This window comes from Somniosus microcephalus, chromosome 3, assembly GCF_052327205.1.
Source record: "Somniosus microcephalus isolate GS21.2 chromosome 3, FLI_Smic_1.0, whole genome shotgun sequence".
Lineage (NCBI taxonomy): Eukaryota > Metazoa > Chordata > Chondrichthyes > Squaliformes > Somniosidae > Somniosus > Somniosus microcephalus.
This window is the reverse complement of record NC_140989.1, coordinates 4538537-4559134: the sequence shown is the minus strand read 5'-3', so window position 1 is coordinate 4559134 and position 20598 is coordinate 4538537. Positions and strand designations below refer to the sequence as shown.

The window sequence follows — 20598 nt, the reverse complement described above, 5'->3', positions numbered from 1 at the left end:
GTCCCTCGGAACCGAGGATGACTTGCTTCCACATTAAAAATGAGTTCTCAGGTGACTGATGAGTCCAATGCGGGACCTACAGTCTCTGTCACAGGTGGGGCAGACGGTGGTTGAAGTGACGGGTGGGTGGGGTGCTTGGGTTGATGTGCGCTCCTTGGGCTGCCTGCGCTTGGCTTCCGCTTGCTCCCGGCGAAGAGACTCCAGGGGGGAGAAATTCAGTTGGCTGTGCCACCAGTTAGTGCCTTAAGAGGGTGGTAAGTGAGTTGCAAGCCAACTAGTGCCCGGGCGCGGCACTGCCCACGCCTCCCGCTAAATTCCGCGGGACATTAGTAGTGGCGCTAACCGTTAGCGCTGCGCCGCTGCCGATGACATCATCGGTGTGCACAGCGCCCCGCTGTCGCCCCGGCGCGATATTCGGCAGCACCCCCTGACTTACCGCCGGACGCTATGTCCGACAGGGTCAGGGTGGCGTACCTGCGGCCGGGGAGGCGCAAATTAAAGGCGAGGTGCGGGGCGGCCATTTCTGTTGTTGGCCGCCTGCCATCACGTGCCTACGCTCCCGTCCCCGGCCTCCTGAACCCCCCCCTCCCCCCCGCCGCGGAGTGCCGGCTGCGCTCCAAGAGCCCGGCACTTCTCCTCGGTGCCGGGCTCTTTTGCCTGCACTGCCGATCCTCGGGGGTCCAGCTGGGCCCCAGATCGCGCTGCACAAGGCCCCACCCCTTTAAGATATTCACTCACAGCACCCCAAGAGGGATGCGGGGCGCCTCCAGTAGCGCCACGCTTCCCTTTGGGGCGCAACCACTCAATTTCCGGTGCGGGATCGCGAATGTTTCCGGGACGCTACTTTTAGCACCCTGGCGAGGCTGGCGCCCCAAACGGTGCTATACTCAATTTCTCCCCCCTGGTGTTCAGCGCCTTCCCAAATGCTTCTCCTCCACTTTGTGCGGTCTTGGGCCAGGGATTCCCAGGTGTCGGTGGGGATGTTGCACTTTTTCAAGGAGGCTTTGAGGGTGTCCTTGAAGTGTTTCTTCTGCCCACCTGGGGCTCTCTTGCCGCTCTACTCGGAGCTCCTTAGTTACTGATAGGATGCGGTTATTGATGGGATGGGGTATTGTTGGGATGGGGTTACTGATGGGATGCGGTTATTGATGGGATGGGTTATTGCTGTGATGGGTTATTGATGGGACGGGATATTGATGGGACGGGTTATTGATGGGACGGGATATTGATTGGACGGGATGTTGATGGGACGGGATATTGATGGGACGGGATATTGATGGGACGGAATATTGATGGGATTGGATATTGATGGGACGGGATATTGATTGGACGGGATATTGATGGGATTGGATATTGATGGGACGGGATATTGATTGGACGGGATATTGATGGGATTGGATATTGATGGGACGGGTTATTGATGGGACGGGATATTGATGGGACGGGATATTGATGGGACGGGATATTGATGGGATTGGATATTGATGGGACGGGATATTGATTGGACGGGATATTGATGGGATTGGATATTGATGGGACGGGATATTGATGGGACGGGTTATTGATGGGCCGGGATATTGATGGGATGGGATATTGGTGGGACGGGATATTGATGGGACGGGTTATTGATGGGACGGGATATTGATGGGACGGGTTATTGATGGGACGGGATGTTGATGGGACGGGATATTGATGGGACGGGATATTGATGGGACGGGTTATTGATGGGACGGGTTATTGATGGGACGGGTTATTGATGGGACGGGTTATTGATGGGACGGGTTATTGATGGGACGGGATATTGAAGGGGCGGGATGTTGATTGGACGGGATGTTGAAGGGGCGGGATGTTGATGGGACGGGATGTTGATGGGACGGGATATTGATGGGACGGGATATTGATGGGATGGGTTATTGATGGGACGGGTTATTGATGGGACGGGTTATTGATGGGACGGGATATTGAAGGGGCGGGATGTTGATGGGACGGGATATTGATGGGACGGGATATTGATGGGACGGGATATTGATGGGACGGGTTATTGATGGGACGGGATATTGATGGGATGGGTTATTGATGGGACAGGATATTGATGGGACGGGTTATTGATGGGACGGGATATTGATGGGATTGGATATTGATGGGACGGGTTATTGATGGGACGGGTTATTGATGGGACGGGTTATTGATGGGACGGGATATTGAAGGGGCGGGATGTTGATTGGACGGGATGTTGATGGGACGGGATATTGATGGGACGGGATATTGATTGGACGGGATATTGATGGGACAGGATATTGATGGGATGGGTTATTGATGGGACAGGATATTGATGGGACAGGATATTGATGGGACGGGTTATTGATGGGACGGGATATTGATGGGACAGGATATTGATGGGACAGGATATTGATGGGACGGGATATTGATGGGACGGGATATTGATGGGACAGGATATTGATGGGACGGGATATTGATGCGACAGGGTTATTGAGGGGATGGCGTATCTGTGCCACTGACCTATCCCTGAAGTCTCTAACATTTTGCATGTGATCTCTCACAGCTGGAGGGAAAGGGTCGGAAGGAGCTGCTCCTGGAGGATCAGGTACTTCAGGTGGAGCAGCGATACAGTGAGGCCAGCACCCTGCTGCATATCCACGCCTCCCTCATCTACGATCTACAGACACAAGTACACAACCTGTCGACACTGCTGCACCAGGCTCGCGGAGGCAGTAACTGCTCACTCCTCCACCCTCTGATCGAACAGGCCAAACACTCAGGTACTTTGTCCTCCACTCCCCCACTGCTCACATTGATTAGCCAATAGCCCCCCCCTCGGGAAGGAGCTGCCTCCTGCTGCGGCAAAGCCCCCTGGAACCCACCCCCAAAACCCATTCTTCATGTGCCAGCCCAGACTGTGAGAGTTGGCAGCATATTTGCCACGGAGGGCATTACTACAGAGCCTGATCATGATCTGAAGCCCAACAGGGGTCACTGGACAGGGATCAGGAGCAGGAACCCTGGCTGATTTCCCCTCTCACTAGCCCAGGGGTCACTGGACTGTGATCAGGAGCAGGATCCCTGGCTGATTTCCCCTCTCACTAGCCCAGGGGTCACTGGACTGTGATCAGGAACAGGAACCCTGGCTGATTTCCCCTCTCACTAGCCCAGGGGTCACTGGACTGTGATCAGGAACAGGAACCCTGGCTGATTTCCCTCTCTCTCTAACCCAGAGGTCACTGGACAGTGATCAGGGGCAGGAACCCTGGCTGATTTCCCTCTCTCTCTAACCCAGAGGTCACTGGACAGTGATCAGGGGCAGGAACCCTGGCTGATTTCCCCTCTCTCTAACCCAGGAGTCGCTGGACAGTGATCAGGAGCAGGAACCCTGGCTGATTTCCCCTCTCTCTAACCCAGGGCTCACTGGACAGTGATCAGGAGCAGTAACCCTGACTGACTTTCCCCTCTCTCTAACCTAGGGCTCACTAGACAGTGATCAGGAGCAGTAACCCTGGCTGATTTCCCCTCTCTCTAACCTAGGGCTCACTAGACAGTGATCAGGAGCAGTAACCCTGGCTGATTTCCCCTCTCTCTCTAGCCCAGTGGTCACTGGACAGTGATCAGGTGCAGGGTGTGATGAAATATTCCATTCATCACTCATCAGTATTTCTCTGCCTGTGACTGTGGTTGGTTTCAGTTTCATTTCCATTGTATTGTACTGTGTGTAGGGCTCCGCCCATACCTGGCTCCTATGTAAGCTGGCCCAGCCTGCAGCACATCCAGTACGGCAGACCTCTGGATGGAAGATACATTCTCCTCTGTGTGTTACCTTCTAAGTCAATAAAAGCCTTGTTTTGTTTCGCTAACATCGAGTCTCGGATTTATTGAGGCACATCAATTTTATCGACTTAATTTTCAACACAATGGATCAACTCTTGAAACCCGAACGTTTGGATTTGGACCAGCATGCTTTGGACGCATCGGCACGCTTCGGACACTGGCTTATGTGTATGGAATTCTTCCTGGACAATTCCGCAGCCGTCAAAGACGCTACGGACGCTGCGAGTATGAAACTCGGAATTCTGCGGAATTGGGTAAGCCACCGGGTTTACCCCCTCATCCAAGACGCCGACACGTACCCGGCCGCCTGCGACATCTTAAAGGCGCATTACCAGCAGCCTACGAATGAGGTGTATGCTAGGCATCTGCTCGCTACTCGCGCACAGCGACCTGGGGAATCGGTGGAGGAGTTCCTAGTCACCCTGAAAACGCTTGGCAAAGACTGCACGTGCCAAGATGTAAAAGCCGCAGTGTACACTGACGAGCTTGTTCGCAGTGCCTTTATCACAGGCCTCAGCTCCACTTACATCCGGCAGAGACTGCTGGAAAAAACGGGATTGGAACTGAAACAGGCTGCGGACACAGCACGATCCCTGGATGTGGCCCAGAGAAACTCGGACGCCTACTCTTCAGCCCGCGCCGTCCACGCCGCCACGTGTGCACCAAGGGCGCCGCCATCTTGGAAGGCATCTTCCCCGCCCGGCAGCCCGACACCGTCGGGGCCCCGCTCTCCCCCCAGGAGCCCTACGACAGCCGCGACGCGTCGGGGACCCAACTGCCACTTCTGCGGGCAGCCGAAGCACACCAGAAACCTGTGCCCGGCGAAAGGCACCACCTGCTTTAAGTGCGGTAAGAAGGGGCACTTCGGGAAGGTGTGCAGAGGGAACCCCGCCGGAAAACCCGCCACCGCCGCGTGTGCGCCGTGGGAGCGGCCATCTTGGACGCCATCTTGCCCGACCTCGTGGGGTCCGCCATCTTGTGAGCAGACAGCGTGGATGCCATCTTGTCTCGATCAGGGCCCTACAGTGGCATCGGTCACAGTGGACCAGACCAGGCCGCACCCGCTATCCAAATCAATGGTGGACATCGAGGTAAACGGGTGCAGGGTTAAATGTTTAATTGACAGTGGAAGCACGGAGAGTTTTATCCACCCTGAACTGGCACAACAACTCTCCCTAAAGGTGGTCCCTACTCGGGGTACCATCTCTATGGCTGATAAAACCCAGACATCGACCATTATGGGTTACTGCACGGTACAATTATCCGTTAACGGAACTGTATACGATAATTTTAAAGTATTAATCATGAAGAATCTATGTGCGAGCGTGATCTTGGGCCTGGATTTCCAGTGCTACCACCAAAGCATCACGCTCAATTACGGTGGGTCCCAGCCACCCCTCACAGTGTGCGGTCTGGCTACCCTGAAGGTAAAGCCGCCTTCGCTATTCGCGAACCTTACCCCTAACTGCCGGCCAATAGCGACCAAAAGCAGGAGGTACAGCTGGGAGGACAGGCGGTTTATCGCGACCGAGGTAGACAGGCTCCTGAAAGAGCGCATTATTGAACGCAGCAATAGCCCGTGGCACGCCCAAGTGGTGGTGGTAAGGGGTAGCGAGAAGAAACGGATGGTGATCGACTATAGCCAAACGATCAACAGGTACACCCAACTAGACGCCTACCCGCTACCCCGCATATCAGAAATGGTGAACCAAATCGCCCAATACCGGGTGTTCTCCACCATCGACCTCAAGTCAGCGTACCACCAGCTCCCTATCAGACCAGAGGACCGCCCGTACACCGCCTTCGAGGCGAACGGACGTCTCTACCAATTCCTCAGAGTCCCCTTTGGGGTGACGAATGGGGTCTCGGTCTTCCAGAGGGAGATGGACCGCATGGTCAATGACCACCACTTGCAGGCAACCTTCCCCTACCTCGACAACGTCACCATCTGCGGTCACAACCAGCAGGATCACGACTCGAACCGCGAGAGGTTCCTGAAAACCGCACAAAAACTCAACCTCACCTACAACAAGGACAAATGCGTTTACAACACCACGCGCCTTTGCATACTAGGCAGCGTGGTGGAGAATGGGGAAATCGGACCAGACCCCGACCGATTGCGCCCCCTACGGGAGCTGCCCCTGCCCAACACTCCCAAAGCCCTGAAAAGGTGCCTGGGGTTATTTTCTTATTATTCCCAATGGGTCCCCAACTACTCCGACAAAGCCCGCCCCCTCTTGAAAGCATCCTCTTTTCCGCTCTCTGCTGAGGCCCATGCCGCCTTCAAAAGCATTAAGCAGGATATTGAGCGGGCCACGCTACAGGCAGTGGACGAGAACACTCCCTTTCAAGTGGAAAGTGATGTGTCTGACTTTGCCTTGGCGGCCACCCTCAACCAGGCGGGGCGGCCCGTAGCTTTCTTCTCGAGGACCCTCCAAGGGCCCGAGATCAGACACTCCTCCATATAAAAGGAGGCTCAAGCCATCGTGGAGGCAGTGCGCCACTGGCGCCACTACCTAGCCGGCAAACGCTTCACCCTACTTACCGACCAGCGGTCGGTAGCGTTTATGTTCAATAATAAACAGAGGGGGAAGATTAAAAATGATAAGATTCTTAGGTGGCGGATCGAGCTCTCCACCTTCGATTATGACATCATTTACCGGCCAGGGGCCCTTAACGAATCCCCCGACGCCCTCTCACGAGGGATGTGTGCCAGCGCCACCGGGGATCGGCTACAGACCCTCCACAATGACCTCTGCCACCCAGGGGTCACGCGGCTGTTCCACTTCATAAAGTCCCGCAACTTACCCTACTCGATAGAGGAAGTTCGGTCCCTGACCAGGAACTGTCGCACTTGCGCTGAGTGCAAGCCTCGGTTCTACCGCCCAGATAGAGCCCACTTAATCAAAGCTACACGGCCCTTTGAGCGGCTCAGCTTAGATTTCAAGGGCCCCCTCCCGTCCGTCGACCGCAATGTTTACTTCCTGAACATTGTGGACGAATACTCTCGTTTCCCATTCGCCTTCCCCTGCCCAGACATGACCAGCGCCACGGTCATTAAATGCCTCAACAGCCTGTTCTGCCTGTTCGGTATGCCGAGCTACATCCATACGGATAGGGGGGCGTCCTTCATGAGTGAAGAGCTACGCCAGTACATGCTGTCCAGGGGGATCGCCAGGAGCCGTACCACCAGCTACAACCCCCGGGGTAACGGTCAAGTGGAGCGAGAGAACGGGACAGTATGGAAAGCAGTCACTCTAGCTCTAAGGACCAAAGGCCTCCCTATCTCCCGCTGGCAGGAAGTCCTCCCAGATGTGCTCCATTCGATACGGTCGCTATTGTGTACTGCCACTAATGCCACGCCTCACGAGCGAATGTTTGTCTTTCCCCGGAAATCCACCTCAGGCGTATCCATGCCGTCATGGCTCTCCACCCCAGGTCCGGTATTCGTGCGAAGGCATGTGAGGGGCCACAAGACGGAACCTCTCGTGGAGTCAATGCACCTACTCCACGCCAACCCCCAATACGCGTATGTCCGGCACGCCGACGGAAGGGAGGACACCGTGTCCATAAAAGACGTCGCCCCAGCCGGTAACAACAACAACCACGGCGATAGCAGCGACAACGATCACAGCAACTCTTACCCACCCACTACTCTTTCATCACCCCCAGAAGAACATCGACCAACGGTACCCCCACCAACTACCCCTTCAACAACCCTGGCGGCGCCCCCGGCAGAAACCCAGGAGGCCACCGGGGACACCCAGCCGACACCCGCGGCACCACAACAACCACGTCAGTCGCAAAGGACTATCAAACCCCCGAACAGACTAAATCTATAGAAGGGGTGAATGTGATGAAATATTCCATTCATCACTCATCAGTATTTCTCTGCCTGTGACTGTGGTTGGTCTCAGTTTCATTTCCATTGTATTGTACTGTGTGTAGGGCTCCGCCCATACCTGGCTCCTATGTCAGCTGGCCCAGCCTGCAGCACATCCAGTACGGCAGACCTCTGGATGGAAGATACATTCTCCTCTGTGTGTTACCTTCTAAGTCAATCAAAGCCTTGTTTTGTTTCGCTAACATCGAGTCTCGGATTTATTGAGGCACATCACAGGGACCCTGGCAGAGGTCAGGGAGAGGGGGCAAAGGTCATGGCAAGCGAGCAGAGATTGCGGACAGGGGCCAGAGGTTGGGGAGAGGTTAGAGGTTGGCAGATGGAGCAGATGTCGGGGAGAGGGCAGAGGTTGGGGAGAACGGGCAGATAATAAATGTGGCCAGAAAGCCCAGGTCCTAGTGTGCTTGTGCCCAGGTTTCATGTCTTCATCCTGGACCTCTGGTCTGGGTGATACCCCCTCCCTCCACCAGATGTCCTCACCCATCCGTGTTTCTTGCCTCCCTCAGATCTACAGTATGTACGGAATTGCCCCATCGACTGTGCGTCCATCTACTATAACAGGGTCAGTCGGTCTGGAGTCTACAGCATCGTCCCCTCCATCGGCGGAGTGCCCACCAGGGTCTACTGTGATATGGAGACTGCAGGTAGGGAGAGGCTTGGAGCCTCAGGCTGTGTTACTGTAACCCTGGGGTGGCTGTGCAGTGTGCCAGGATAGGACATTCACCCAGCCTAGACCTCTAGTACTGACCTCGCCAAAGGTCATGAGGTCAGGGGGAACTCTCCTCATTCACATTAAACCACAGGGCGAACCCCCTCCCCCCACCTCCGGCTAAATGTCTAAAACATTGCCTCAACCTTTGGGGTCCCAGCCGTGGCCCGGGACTGAACCCCTGGGTGGTCCCCACTTCCTCCAATCGGCCTCACCCGTGTACCAGCTGCCAATCCTCCGCCCATCTTAAGTGGGCTGGGAGATCCCGCCCTGACCCCTGGCCCCGCTCCTCATCCACCGCTGGCCTTATTCGGGGAGAGTGGAGTCTCCCCCATGACCCCTGGCCCCTGACCCCACCCTCATCCACCGCTGGCCAAAAATAGAAGGGATCATTCGAGATCCTGAGAATAAGCACCTGGACCCAAGCTCTGGACAGGTGTTGCCTCACCAACCAGGTTGAATTTTTTGAGGAAGTCACTAAGTTGGATGTTGGAAGCCTGATTGGCCTTGTGGGGTAAACTTTCATCTTCACCGCATGTTCGTGGACCAGCAGTGCAGATCGTCGCCCGTTATAGAAGTCGCCTGCTGTCAGACGTGAAGTCTTTCAAATGAGATCACATGTTGTCATTCAAGGCTATTCAAGAAAGGAGGGGGAGAGAAAACAGGGAACTACAGGCCAGTTAGCCTGACACCAGTCATTGGGAAAATGCTGGAATCCATTGTTAAGGAAGTGGTATCAGGGCACTTAGAAAATCACATGGTTAGGCAGAGTCAACATGGTTTTATGAAAGGGAAATCGTGCTCAACAAATTTATTAGTTTTTTGAGGATATAATGAGCAGGGTAGATAAAGGGGAACCAGTGGATGTAGTATATCTGGATTTCCAAAAGGCATTCAATAAGGTGCCACATAACAGGTTATTACACAAGATTAGGGCTCATGGGGTTGGGGGTAATATAGTAGCATGGAGAGAGGGTTGGTTAACGGACAGAAAACAGAGAGTAGGGATAAACGGATCTTTTTCAGGTTGGCAGGCTGTAACTAGTGGGGTGTCACAGGGATCAGTGTTGGGGCCTCAGCTATTCACAATCTATGTTAATGACCTAGATGAAGGGACTGAGTGTAATGTATCCAAGTTTGCTGATGATACAAAGCTAGGTGGGACAGTGAGCTGTGAGGAGAACACAGAGTCTGCAAAGGGTTATCGATAGACTGAGTGAGTGGGCAGTAAGGTGGCAGATGGAGTATAACGTGGGGAAATGTGAGGTTAGTCACTTTGGAAAACAATATTTTTTTAAATGGTGAGAAACTATGAAATGTTGGTGTTCAGAGAGATTTCGGAGTTTCCCGTACAGGAAACACAGAGAGTTAGTCTGCAGGCACAGCAGCAATTGGGCAGGCAAATGGTATGTTAGAACAGGAGTCGGTCATTCGGCCCCTCGAGCCTGCTCCGCCATTCAATGAGATCATGGCTGATCTGATCTTGGCCTCAACTCCACTTCCCTGCCCACTCCCCATAACCCTCGACTCCCTTATTGTTCAAATATCTGTCTCTCTCCACCTCAGATATATTCACTGACCCAGCCTCCACAGCTCTCTGGGGAAGAGAATTCCAAAGATTCACGACCCTCTGAGAGAAGAAATTCCTCTTCATTTCCGATTTAAATGGGCGACCCCTTAGTCTGAAATTATGCCCCCTAGTTCTAGATTCCCCCACGAGGGGAAACAACCTCTCTGCATCTACCCTGTCGAGCCCCTTCAGAATCTTATATGTTTCAATAAGATCCCCTCTCATTCTTCTAAACTCCAATGAGTATAGGCCCAACCTGCTCAATCTTTCTTCATAAGACAACCCTTCATCTCAGGAATCAACCTCGTGAACCTTCTCGGAACCGCCTGTTGGCCTTTATTGCAAGGGGGTTGGAGTATAAAAGTAGGGAAGTCCTGCTACAACTGTACAGGGCTTTGGTGAGACCACACCTGGAGTACTGCGCACAGTTTTGGTCTCCTTATCTGAGAAACGACATACTTGCCTTAGAGGGAGTGCAACGAAGGTTCACGAGATTGATTCCTGGGATGGGGGGACTGTCGTATGAGAAGAGATTGAGTAAACTAGGCCTGTATTCTCTTGAATTCAGAAGAATGAGAGGGGATCTCATTGAAGCATACAAAATTATTACAGGGCTTGATTGGGTGGATGCTGGGAGAATGTTTCCCTTGGCTGGGGAGTCTAGAACCAGGGGCCACAGTCTCAGGATAAAGGGTAGGCCATTCAGGACTGAGATGAGAAGAAATTTCTTCACTCAGAGGGTGGTGAATCTTTGGAATTCTCTACCCCAGAGGGCTGTGGAGGCTCAGTCATTGGGTATATTCAAAACAGGGGTCGATAGATTTCTGACTAGTGAGGGCATCAAGGGATATGGCGATAGGGCCGGTGAATGGAGTTGAGGTCGAAGATCAGCCATGATCTCATTGAATGGCGGAGCAGGCTCGAAGGGCCGAATGGCCTACTCCTGCTCCTAGTTCTTATGTTCTTATGTTCTTATTGATTCCTGGGATGAGAGGGTTGTCCTATGAGGGATTGTGTAGAATGGGCCGATACTCTCTGGAGTTTAGAAGAATGAGAGGTGATCTCATTGAAACGTACAAGATTCTGAGGGGGATAGATAGGGTAGATGCTGAGAGGTTGTTTCCCCCTGGCTGGAGAGTCGAGAACCAGGGGTCACAGTCTCAGGATAAGGGGTCGGCCATTTAGGACTGAGATGAGGAGGAATTTCTTCACTCAGAGGGTGGTGAATCTTTGGAATTCTCGACCCCAGCGGGGTTTCCTGATTTATACTCTGCCCTACATTAAACTACTGTTTGGGGGCCTATAAACAACTCCCACCAATGTTTTCTGCCCCTTGCTGGTTCTTAGCTCCACCCAAACTGATTCTACTTCTTGATTTTTTTGAGCTAAGATCCTTTGGGGGAAGAATTCAGTTGTTTGCGCCTCCCATTAGCGCCTTAAGAGGGCGCTAATGGGGCGCGGCGATGTTTGCGCCTCGTGAAATTAGCCAGACATTTTGCGGCGGCGCTAAACACTCCCGCCACGATCTCCTGCGCCGGCAGATCGTGACGTCAGTCGAGTGCGCAACGCCCCGGTAGCGCCCCGGACCGGATATTGAGTGGCGCCCCCTGCCTTACCGCCTGCCGCTAGCAACGACAGGTTGAGGGGAGCGTTTTGCAGTCGGGAAGGGACTGGGGGAGCGCTATTTAAAGGCGGCCACTTCCTGCCTTTTTTTGTCGGTGACATTTTTGCACCACACATTCTGAGAGAGAGAGAGAGAGACTTCTGGAGAGATTCAACGCTGTGTGAAGGAGTTTGGGGTACTGAGCAGCACTTTGCAGGCTCATTTTGATTTGTGGCCGATAATGGCGCCCCAAACAGGGCGATACTGAATTTCTCCCCCTTTCTCTCGACTGTCTTTATCCCATCTTTTATTACCAGGGCCCCTCCTCCTTTTCCATTTTGCCTATCTCTTCTAAAAGTTAACATCCTAGAATATTTAGTTCCCAACCTTGGTCACTTTGCAACCCCGTCTCCGTTATGGCTATTAGATCAAACCTGTTGATTTCTATCTGCGCTATTAATTCATCTATTTTGTTGCGAATGCTTCGCACATTCAGATATCGTGCCTTTAGCTTTGACTTATTTCTCTTTTGCCCTGATGTCACCTCAGTCACTGATGCCCTATGACCTTTGTTACTCTCTGTCCCTTCCTGACCCACTCTGCTTATTTTTACCCAAAACTCTGCTCGAGAGCCTTGACATTTCTCTCGCTGCTTTTAAATTTACTCTTTCCTGAATCCTCCCCCCACCCCCTTCATTAGTTTAATGCCCTGTCTACTGTCCTAGTTATTCGAATCGCCAGGACACTGATTCCAGCCCGGTTTAAGTGGAGCCCATCCCAACGGAACAGCTCCCTCTTTCCCCAGTACTGGTGCCAGTGCCCCATGAACTGAAACCCCTTCCTCCCAACCACTCTTTGAGCCACGCGTTTAAACCTCTAATCTGTTTGTCCCTGTGCCAATTGGCGCGTGGCTCAGGTAACAATCCAGAGATTATTACCTTTGAGGTTCTGCTTTTTAATTTGGACCTCAACTCCTCAAACTCTCTGAACAGAACCTCATTCCTGGTTCTACCTATGTTGTTGGTTCCTACGTGGACCACGATAACTGGATCCTCCCCTTCCCACATTACAACAATGACTCCACTTCAGAAGTACTTCATTGGCTGTAATGCGCTTTGAGACGTCCGGTGGTCGTGAAAGGCGCTATATAAATGCAAGTCTTTCTTTCTTTCCCACTCCAAGTTCTTCTCCAGCCACGAGGAGATGTCTTTAACCCTGGCACTGGGCAGGTAACACAACCTTCGGAACTCTCGGTCGTGTCTGCAGAGAACAGTATCTATCCCCCTGACTATACTGTCTCCTACCACACCTACATTCCCTTTCACTCCCCCCACTTGAATGGCCTCCTGTACCATGGTGCCGTGGTCAGTTTGCTCATCCATCCTGCAGGCTTTTCCCTCATCCACACAGGCAACAAGATCCTCATACCTGTTGGACAAGGGCAAAGGCTGAGGCTCCTCCAGCACTGCACCTGGGCTCCCCTTACCTGGCTGAGTTGCAGTCACACCCTCCTGTCCCTGACCACTAACCAGACCTGTACCAATACCTAACCTAAGGGGTGTGACTGCCTCCTGGATCAAAGTGTCCAGGTAACTCTCCCCATCCCTGATGCCCCACAATGTCTGCACCTCAGACTCCAGCTCAACAACTCTGAGCTGAAGTTCCTCAAGATGCAGGCACTTACTTGCGGCACATCGCCTGCACTGCCATCCCGATAGGAATTGGTTTTATTGAAAGAAGAAAGATTTGCATTTCTATAGCGCCTTTCACGACCACCAGACGTCTCAAAGCGCTTTACAGTCAATGAAGTACTTTTGAAGTGGAGCCACTGTTGTAGTGTGGGAATCGTGGCAGCCAATTTGCACACAGCAAGGTCCCACAAACAGCAATGTAATAATGACCAGCTAATCTGCTTTTGTTATGTTGGTTGAGGGATAAATGTTGGCCAGGACACCAGTGATAACTCCCCTGCTCTTCTTCGAAGTAGTGCCGTGGGATCTTTTACATCCACCTGAGAGGGCAGGCGGGGCCTTGGTTTAAGGTCTCATCCGAAAGACGGCCCCTCCAACAGTGCTGCACTCCCTCAGTACTGCCCCTCCGACAGTGCAGCGCTCCCTCAGTACTGCCCCTCCAACAGTGCAGCGCTCCCTCAGTACTGCCCTTCCGACAGTGTGGCGCTCCCTCAGTACTGCCCCTCCGACAGTGCGACGCTCCCTCAGTACTGACCCTCCGACAGTGCAGCGCTCCCTCAGTACTGCCGCTCCGACAGTGCAGCGCTCCCTCAGTACTGCCCTTCCGACAGTGCGGCACTCCCTCAGTACTGCCCCTCCGACAGTGCGGCGCTCCCTCAGTACTGGCCCTCCGACAGTGCTGCCCCTCCGACAGTGCGGCACTCCCTCAGTACTGCCCCTCCGACAGTGCGACGCTCCCTCAGTACTGGCCCTCCGACAGTGCTGCCCCTCCGACAGTGCGGTGCTCCCTCAGTACTGCCCCTCCGACAGTGCAGCACTCCCTCAGTACTGCCCCTCTGACAGTGCGGCGCTCCCTCAGTACCGCACTCCCTCAGTACTGCCCCTCCGACAGTGCAGTACTCCCTCAGCACTGCACTGTGAGTGTCAGCCTGGGTTTTTGTGCTCAAGTCTCTGGAGTGGGACTTGAACCCACAACCTTCTGACTCAGAGGCGAGGATGTTACCCACTGAGCCACAGCTGGCATTTAATTAAATTTGTATTTAAGTAACTTAGTTTACAGTTTCATTTCTTGATTACTTACTTGATCTAGATTAAGTTATGGGTAAATGAAATTAAATATCTCCCTGTAACACAAAGCACTACAAGTAGTAGAGGCAGAAAGCAGCACCTCCTTCCCCCTCTTCCCCCGAATTCCCACTCTCTCCAAATTCCCAAATAAAACACCCTGGGGGAGCAATTCAGTTGTTAGCACCAGCCGTTAGTGCCTTAAGAGGGCGATAAGTGGGGCGCGAAGCGGCTAGCGCCCGGGCGCGGCGCGACCTGCGCCTCTCGTGAAATTGAGCGGACATTTAGCGGCGGCGCAAAACCGCAACGCCCGCTGAGCTGCGCGCGCAGATCCTGACGTCATTTCATGGTGCAACGCCCTTGGGGCGCCCCGAACCGGAACTTCAGTGGCGCCCCCCTCTTTCCGCCTGGCGCTCCCAGCGAATGGTTGACTGGAACGGTTCCCAGTCGCTGTGGGGCTGGGGGGCCGCTATTTAAAGGGGGCTCTTCCTGGCTTCTGAGTGGTAGCCATTTTTGTACCACTCCTTCTGTGAGAGAGAGAGAGATTTGCAGAGAGACAGAGGGAGAGAGCTTTCTGCTTTGACTCAGCGCTCGCACAGGTACTTCTGGCTTCAGCCCAGAACTTTGCAGTTGGATTGATTTTTCAGTGCCATAACCTTGAGTGGCCACATATTATGGGGGCTGCAATGGGTGGAAACGTTGGGTTTCTCCATTGCATTGAGAGGGCTCAGAGATGCCGAGAGAGAGTGCCAATCATGGCCAGACGGAGGAGGGCCAACAGGCGTCGGCACAGGAGGCCTTACCCTCCCAGGGTATTCCGCCAGCACTTCTCCTACCTCAACATGTCTGAGGAGCAGTGTGTTCGAAGGCTTCGATTCAGAAGGGAGCTGGTCACTGAGCTCTGCCACCTGCTTCAGCCAGATCTGCAGCCTCAGCTGAGGAGCAGGACGTCTCTGTCAGTGGCAGTGAAGGTGACAGTGGCTCTCAACTTCTATGCCACCAGCTCCTTCCAATCCACTACTGGGGACAGTGCCAAAGTCTCCCAGTTCACGGTGCATTGCTGCATCCACCAGGTCATGACTGCCCTCTTCAAAAGGAGACGTCAGTACATTTCCTTCCCCATTACCCTGGACAAGCAGCAAGAGCGCGCAATGGGATTTGCAAAAATAGTGGGCTTCCCCATGGTCCAGGGCACCACTGACTGCACGCATGTGGCTTTGCGGTTGTTAAGTCCGTGAATGATTGAGACACGGACTAGCAGGAGAGAAACAAACAAGTCTTTACTGGTGAAAGGCATAAACGAATCTAACCAACAGAGGCTCCCTAGCGCCTTTTAGACAGGGGTGGTCACTGCCGGTACTGCAGTCTGAGACCAGTTATTCTCTTAAAGGTACATACACAACAATTCCTCCCCTTTTAGATAAACAGTACATAACATTCATTTAACAACTAATGATAACGAATTACAATCACAATTACTGTTGCTAGATACATTGGTTAAGTTTAAGCAATTATAAGTTCAGTCTTTGAGGAGGCTTCCTGATTCTGTCTGGATAACGCCTCTTTGGAGTATCAGGTTCTTCTGGCAATGTTGAGTCGGAATCAATGTCGTTGTTTGGTTCATCTGCTTCCAGTATTACCGGTTCTGCGGTAGCTGCAATTGGAACGTCGATTTCATTACCAGGTGTATCAGATCGTGGTGTGGAGTTGATGTTTTCCAGTGACTCTAGAATCTGGTCAGCATGGCGTCTTACAATGCTCTCCCCAACGTCCACGGTATACATGAGAGGTCCTTGTCATGTACAAATCATTCCTGGCTGCCATTTCTCAGTGCGGTAGTCCCGGGCCAAAACTGGTTGACCTATCTTAAAACTCCTGGTCGGCCTTTCATTCATATTCTGAAACTGCCTGTTCTCCACATTGATGCGCTATCAATTACTCATAAAAGACTGAGAGTTAAGAGAGTAACTAAAGGCTTTTATTAGCAAAGAACAGAGCATGCCTCTCGTGGTTGACTGGGTTCCAAGAAGGCAGGGGGCTGCAGGTCAATCACCTTTATACCTGGGCCTGTGTGGGTGGAGCCAGCCGAGACATGTTGAGGCATGCATAGGTACAACAGTGTGTAATAACAACAACAACAACAACAATAACAACAACAACAGTGGTTTACCACACACATCTCTTCGGACGTTTGGCTTAACCAAATCCAAGCGGCATCGTAGTCTTCGATTGAAGAACATCATGGCTGGAGTTTGGTTGGTAACCGCATGTGTCGCATTCCGGTAGGCAAACAAGAAGTTGTCCACCTTGTGTTGTAGGGGTATATCTTCATTACACATTGCCTTGATAGCCTTCTTGAATGTTTGGACAAACCTCTCGGCCAATCCATTAGTGGCTGGATGATATGGGGCAGATGTGTAATGCTTAACACCATTGTTCTTTAAGAACCTCCGGAACTCTTCAGACACAAACTGTGGTCCATTGTCAGAGCAAATCTGTTCAGGCAGCCCATTCCTGGCGAATATGGTTCGTAAAACTGCGATAGTTTTTTCCGTGGTGGTTGAGGACATTTTTATTACCTCTGGCCACTTTGAATGTGCATCCACCGCAATTAAAAACATCGAGTCCATGAAGGGACCAGCAAAATCAATGTGCACCCTTTGCCATGGAGATGAGGGCCACTCCCATGGATGCAGAGGAGCTTGTGGTGGGGCGTTTTGGACCTTCTGGCATCCTGCACAGCTCTTGGTCATCTCTTCGATTTCTCTATCGATTCCCGGCCACCACACAAACGCTCTGGCTAAGCTCTTCATTTTTACCCCACCCAGATGACCCTCATGAAGCTCATTGAGCACTCTATCCGTCAACTTAGGTGGAATTACTACTCTGGATCCACACATCAAGGTTCCTCTGCACACTGACAGCTGTTCTCTTCTCGGCGAGAATGCTGGCAGCAGTGGTTCGCCATGTGCTGGCCATCCCTTCACCGTTAAATCATAGACCCGTGATAGTGTCGGGTCATTACGTGTTTCCTTTTCTATGTTTGCATTCGTCACAGGGAGACATTCGACTATGGTCGAGTGGAATAACTCCATTGGATCCACTGCAAGGTCTTCTTCTTCCACCGTCGGCAACGGTAGATGTGACAATCCATCAGCATTTCCATGCTGTTTAGTTCCTTTGTACTCGATGTCATATTGGTGTGCCCCTAGGAAAAGGGACCATCTCTGCAGCCGTTGTGCTGTCATTATCGGTACGCCCTTCTGAGGGTTGAAAATGGAGACAAGAGGTTGATGATCGGTTAGTAGAGTAAATTTTTGACCGTGCAGATAGCGATTGAACTTCTTCACCCCCCACATTAGGCTGAGGGCTTCTCTGTCAATCTGGGCGTAGTTACGCCCGGCAGAAGTTAACGAGCGTGACGCAAAAGCTATCGGCCTCTCCAAACCATCAAGGAATTTATGTGACAGTACCGTCCCAATGCCGTAGGGAGACGCATCACACGCCAGCCTGATTGGCAGTGCTGGGTTGTAGTGAGCCAATACTTCCTTCGAAGTGATTAAGTCCTTACTCTTCTGAAAAGCACGTTTACAATCATCGCTCCATTTCCATGCTACCCCCGTTCGTAGCAGGGCGTTCAGTGGGTGCAAAATTGTCGACAAATTCGGCAAAAACTTATGATAGTAATTCACCAACCCGAGGAATGACATCAGTTGCGACACATTTTCAGGCGCTGGGGCCTTAACAACCGCTTCAATTTTGTCAGGGGACTTATGTAACCCCTCTTCATCAATCATGTGGCCACAATACGATAGCTGTTTCTTAAAAAATTCGCACTTGGGGCGGTTGGCTCGCAGCCCATGTTCCCGTAGTCTAGTGAGCACCTGTTCTAGGTTGTTAAGGTGTTCACTGTCATCTTCACCTGTTACAAGGATGTCGTCCAAGTAACTCTGAGTCCCCGGAATCCCTTGCAGGACTTGTTCCATCGCTCTTTGCCATATTGCCAGAGCCGATGCTATTCCGAATACCAATCGATGATACTGGTAAAGACCTTTGTGAGTGTTTATTGTGAGATACTTTCTAGAGGACTCTTCAACCGCCATCTGCAAATATGCTTGTGCTAGGTCAATTTTTGTAAAACGCTTCCCTCCAGACAGTGAGGCGAAGATGTCTTCTATCCTTGGAAGAGGATATTGTACTGTGTGAAGGACAGGGTTCACCGTCACCTTGAAATCCGCACAGATGCGAATCTTCCTTGGCTCTCCAGACTTATTGCTTAACGTTTTCTTCATGACAGGAACGATGGGTGTCGCCCACTCACTCCAGTCGACCTTAGACAACACGCCCGCCTTCTCCAGATTCTCCAGCTCTGCCTCGACGGCTGGACGAATTGCATATGGTACCGGTCTCGCTTTGAAAAACTTGGGAACTGCATTCTCTTCTATTTTTAACGAGGCGGTTACGCCTTTAAGCGTGCCCAGTTCTTGTTGAAATACCTCTTTGGCGTTAGCTAAGATTGTTGACAATCGTCCAGGAGTGACGTCTTCATCTTTTTTACCGTCCACCGTCATTGCATGAATGGAATGCCAATCTAAGTTTATCTTCCTGATCCATTCCCGTCCCAATAACGGTGGTCCACCATTTGGCAGTATGTAGAGATACAATTTCCGTATTTTCTTGCCATTGTATTCGACAGGCACCCTTATTTTTCCTCTGGGGTATACTTTTTGCCCCGTATACGTCGTCAAGACGATGGATGTCTCTCTCAAGGGTATGTGTGAAAATAGCCGCTCATATTCTCGTCGATTCATGACGGTTAGCGCTGATCCTGTATCCAATTCCATTTTAACTTGGGACCCTGCTATCGTGAGGGTGACCCAAATGGTTCGGTGATCCTCTTTTGCGATTACATTGTGAAGTTTGAGACAGCTTAATCTCCTGTTCTCGGATTCACTATCGCTCATCTGGTCTTCGGAACTACTGTCCGTCATCTTTTGTACTTTCTTGTACGGTTCCTTAGTAGCCTTTTTGTTGTCGCTGGTCTTCTTCCCAGACCTACAAACTCGTGCAATGTGTCCAATCTTCCCGCATCGTCTGCATATTTTGTCTTTGGACCAGCAGTCCTTCTGGTCATGGTTAGTTCTGCCGCAGCGATAACATTTTGCAAATCCCCGTGTCATTTCGTGGGTGCCGTATTCCTGTGGTTTTTGTTGAATTTCTGCAGTTCCCCTGGCTGCTGCTTCATACGATACTGCCACGCTGAAAGCCTTATCTAGCGTCAGCTCTTTTTCTGCGAGTAACTTCTTCTGTGTTCCTTCACTCAGGAGTCCACAGACAAATTTGTCCCGTAGGGTATCTGCCAGTCCTGCTCCGAACTGGCAGTGCTTTGATAGCTTGCGTAGCTCCGTAAGATACTCAGCATTGCTCTCATCTTTGTGCTGAGTTCTCCTGTGGAATTTTAATCTTTCTGCTATCAACAGCGGTGCAGGGTTTAAGTGCTCCTGTAGAACAGCAACAATTTCGTTAAAACTCTTCGCCTTCGGTTTGGCTGGAGTAATCAGATCCCGCAATAGGCCGTACGTTCTAGTGCCCATTACATTTAGCAATATTGATGCCTTTTTCCCCTCCGCTATATCGTTTGCCTCGAAATATACCTCGACTCTTTCCACATACGTGGTCCAGTCCTCTAATGTATTATCAAAAGCAGTGATACAGCCAGTCTTCGGCATCTTGCAAATCTAAAATGGCGCCTCCCGCGCTTTGCCTTCTTCTCCGATTTAACAAAATGGCGCCTCCCGCGCTTTGTCTCCTTCCCCGCTGTTGTTAGCGCTGCTTTCCACGGTTTCCTGCGCGTTAAATATGAATTCGTTTTCTTTTATTATCTTCCCGTCATGGAGCGGACCCTCTGGAACACTTCCCTCCCTCTTCTGAGGTCCGAACGCTGCCCAGCTTCGAAACACCGGCCGCGCCCTGTGTGCTCCACCCTCTCTCTCTCTCTCTTTGCTTCCCGACTCGCTGCCTGGCCCCGTTGAAAAGCCACCCGATCGAGCTTCAGCCCGCCGCAGCCCAGGAAGGATCAGAGCACTACCTGCCACCAGCCCGATTAGCTGGGAAACCACGGACCGAGGAACCCAGCCTGGCTCTGGACAGTCTCTCCTGCAAGTTTTGAAATCGATGATTGACGGTCGACGCCCGTTTCTCGAGTTTCAATGGCCTATT

General features: G+C 52.0%; 1 protein-coding gene across 1 annotated transcript in view; it reads left to right on the top strand.

Annotated features, from left to right (window-relative positions):
* The window catches only part of LOC147120800 (angiopoietin-related protein 7-like), a 121661-nt gene that overhangs the window by 40761 nt on the left and 60302 nt on the right, over nucleotides 1–20598 (top strand). Inside the window, exons 2-3 of the mRNA XM_085977121.1 lie at nucleotides 2564–2732; nucleotides 8248–8385. Coding sequence (XP_085833247.1) covers nucleotides 2564–2732; nucleotides 8248–8385 — 307 coding nt within the window. The remainder of the gene's footprint in view (nucleotides 1–2563; nucleotides 2733–8247; nucleotides 8386–20598) is intronic.